Source organism: Austrofundulus limnaeus, unplaced genomic scaffold (genome assembly GCF_001266775.1).
Source record: "Austrofundulus limnaeus strain Quisiro unplaced genomic scaffold, Austrofundulus_limnaeus-1.0 Scaffold719, whole genome shotgun sequence".
NCBI classification, from domain to species: Eukaryota; Metazoa; Chordata; class Actinopteri; order Cyprinodontiformes; family Rivulidae; genus Austrofundulus; species Austrofundulus limnaeus.
Window position 1 is genome coordinate 118,542 of NW_013953121.1, and position 3,656 is coordinate 122,197.

The 3,656-nt window shown below is 37.5% G+C and overlaps 1 protein-coding gene across 5 annotated transcripts in view; it reads left to right on the plus strand.

Moving 5' to 3' along the window:
- scarb1 (scavenger receptor class B, member 1) overlaps nucleotides 1–3,656 on the plus strand; it is a 37,054-nt gene that overhangs the window by 26,735 nt on the left and 6,663 nt on the right. For 2 of the 5 annotated variants that reach the window (XR_001312028.1, XR_001312027.1), the window contains exons 11-13: nucleotides 397–543; nucleotides 3,153–3,200; nucleotides 3,398–3,567. Coding sequence is in view for 3 of the 5 variants with exons in the window: in XM_014028123.1 (XP_013883577.1) it covers nucleotides 397–543; nucleotides 3,153–3,200; nucleotides 3,398–3,517 (315 nt within the window). In the remaining 2 variants the exon portion in view is untranslated. Of the gene's footprint in view, nucleotides 1–396; nucleotides 544–3,152; nucleotides 3,201–3,397; nucleotides 3,582–3,656 lie in introns of those variants that run through there. The other 3 variants (XM_014028123.1, XM_014028125.1, XM_014028124.1) reach the window with 3 other exon arrangements.

A 3,656-nucleotide genomic window follows, 5' to 3' on the forward strand; every position in this document is an offset into this window, starting at 1 on the left:
GCATACATGTCAACCTCTTTGGACGTTTACCTGTATAAAGAGCCCTAAAAGTCCATAAATTTGGCAAAAAGTCCATACAACTTCCACCCGCGGGGGGCGTCATATGCGGACATGAAAGCGCCTGCTGCGAAGCAGGAGGAAAGGAGAGAGGAAAAAGTAACTTATTTCTAGCGGCAGAACAGGTTGGAAGATGGCTGTTTAATGTTATTGTTTTTTTCCATTGGCAATATTTGTTTATTATTAAATCTTTGTCTGCACAGAGCTGTTCAGAGTTGTTCAATTGGAACAAAATCTTAATTTACATGTTTCATTCAATCTCTCTGAGGACTGAACATAGTTTTGTATTTTGTCCCTTTTAAGTTTTATGAATTGACTTTGTTTGTTGCCCCATCACAGAAAGGGTATATAGATGGGCCAGCCCTCACCACATTCCACACTAACCTGGTTGTTCTGCCTGCTGTGATGGAGTACATGCAGTACATCTTCATAGCTCTCGGTCTGGCAACAATTATTGTTGCCTCTCTGGTGCATTACAAAGCAAAGGTAAGCCTACAACATACTGGTGCTGTTTTAATGTTCATCTGCATGTAGAATGTTGCAGCTTACTGCATGTTCTTCCCATTAACGATGGAAGAAGAGACAAGGAGAGACTGCACTGAAGTTTTATTTTTATCTGAACACTTGTTTAATAATGTAGGATTTTTTTTTTACAAATTTCACAAAAAGACTTGATATTTTATTAGCAGTTTTAGGACCAGACCTTTTTAAGTTTGGTAATAACTTATGTGCAGTCTCTCTTGTTTAAGCACCACTTTAACTTCACCCATTAACTTCATGCCTTTCCTTAACTGAGCGAACAAGGAGAGGGAAAAAGTTCACGTGCAGGTGCTGCAGGCTGTTGAAATCCTTCAGCTGCCCATCATTGTGCTTCGTGCTCATTTATCTTCACGCTGTTGACAACCTGTAAATAAATGTTTATCAGTTATGGTTTAATTAGCTCTGACACATTACGTTGTGTTGATCAGAAGTCCAAAGTAACATGTCTTTTGTTGTCTTCCAACCATATACTGGGTTCATTCTCAGAAAAACTTTCATTATTTCTCTCCCTTTTATCTGTTTGTATTTATATGATTGTTTAATGAACTGTCAGATGTTTTTTTGGGTGTGTGGGAAGAAAACATATCTGATAAAGTTAAGGTAATATCTTGAATGTTACTCCCAGTCACAGCTCTATACTATCCTGCAGACCAGTGCGATTTGTATACTATGATTGCTCAGAACTTTGTGGGCTTGTTGATTTTTGCAGAGCAGCGCATCCCTCTACATCAGGGCTATTCAACTAAATTGCTCCGGGGGCCACAGTTACTGCAGGCCAACAGCTAAATGGCCGAACATACATCAATTACAATCATTATGTGAATAAACCAAGTGTCTGTTACCTTTGAAACAGTTTATTTATTTTTTATTTAATCATAAATACAAAATACAGAACCCTATGTAATAAAAGTAGTGATAATAAAACWATATMAAAACTAAAAATAACACATTATCCCTCCTATTTAACACAAATATAATTTTGACATCTCTGATTTTTTCAAAAATATTAACCAATTTTATTTTCACTTTCGTTGTTTTATCTTCAACAGCTTGTTGTTTTACCAGCTTCTTGCCAAGATCCTGACATTTCTGTAGATACCAAACTTGTCTATGTTTAACTAAAAGAACTTAGAGTAATTAAAGTAGAAAACCAGGGGTTTGGGCTTAAGAGATGAATGAAGCAATTGGCGGGCCGAACTTTGGTCACTCGCAGGCTGGTGGCCCACGGGCCACCAGTTGAATAGCTCTGCTCTACATGTAATTTAGCTGAAATTGTCTGCTCCCAGAAGCTGGTTATAAAATTAACAAGCTGGACAGCTTCGAGGACCAACTCATCTGGTCCTGTTGAGCACACAAACATGCCACCAATGTCCACGCCTTCTTTTCATTTCTGCCGTTAAACACAAGAACATTTTTTCCTCTTCGTCCAATGACATGAATCTGATACATTGAATAAAAAAACAGCCATCTATCTTGTGGTATTGTTTATATGTTTAGCTATGCACAATGCGTGCCACGGTGGGAGTGCTGTGGTAGAAATTATGATATTTCACATCTTGTTGAAGTATAAACCAGGCATTAGGGAAAGAACCCTGACAGAAATATCAGAGCGGAGCCTCTGAGGTGGTTCCTGACCCCAATCTTGGAAAGGTTCTAACAAATCCTGCATGCTGATTCATCTCCAACTGTCTCGTCCATTTCTTGCTACTGGACTCAAATGTCCTGCAATGAGAGTGTGCTGTACAAGCTCTCCTCGGTTTTAACTAAGTCGCAGGCAAGTCCTGATGTTCAGCAGTAGTTTGCAGAGCATGGAAAAGCCTAGTATATCGAGCAGAGTGACACGCAGCTACAAGGGTGCAGAAGATGTTGAGACAGTATGACTCGAGTCTAGAAGGAGAGTGGCAACAACCCTAACAGAAGCTGCTGACACTTGTTCAAAATGTCGGAGCTTCTTTCATGCTCAGATTGGCCTAATAAGTCTTCTCTGGACACACAAACCCAGACGTGTTAAAAAGATGTGTTGATGTGTGAGAAGTTCAGGTCAAATCATGTTTGTCTTTTATTATTGTTTTTTTGTTGCATCTAATTGTGCCGTCTTTTCCCTCTGACCACAGATAGAAAGCAGATTTATTGGTGGTCGTTTGGCTCACCTGAACCTTTTATGGTTGTAAACAGACAAAATGTGGAAGTTCATATTATTTTCAAAGTACTATAACTCAGTTCATTCTCATGTTAACTTGCATCTACTTGTATCTTATTTTATTTATCAAAAACAAGCTTAAATCTCTGCTCCATGCAGGAAAGCTAATGTCCACCACCTACATGTCAGTCTTAGCAGTATCATTCATTACTTATTATTGTTACAAAACATGCTATCACCAGGACTGTAAAATGCCATAAACTGAGCTCTCTGTGCCATAGTTTTGGTTTGTGTAGCAGACAGTCAGCGGACCATAAAGCAGGAGTCAGGGAGTTAAGAGATATTTAAATAGCCTAAATTAAATGCAAACTTATGGGTGTAATATGATTGAAGTTCTTCATGCTTGTTTTTCCAGAGCTCTAGACATGTGTCTGTAATCTCCACAGTCACAGAAAAACTTGAGGTTTGTAGAAAGGTTTTTCTTACAAATGATCCAAATTCAAATTATTTCTCCAAAATGTTGTCATTTGTTGATTTTAAACTTTGGTCATTAACTTGATTTTTTTGTGGTTTTTTTTCTCCTTTTTTTAAATAAATACAACACAAATAAATTTTGATCATCCAAATCTGGGGTTTATTTTGCACTAAAATGTGTTTTAGAATAAAGATAAATTCTGTAGATTAAACATGAAGTGTTATCTGGTTAAACAAACAGGAAGCATGGCAAACAACATTTTATTTACAGCACATAATATGATGAATTGGATTTCCTGTGTTTAATGTCCACTGGGGGTAAAGAGAAAATCACTGTAACAGATGTACCCACCAGTTACAGTGGTTTGCAAAAGTATTCATACCCCTTGAACTTTTCCATATTTTGTCACATTACAACCACAAACATAAATATATTTCACTGGAA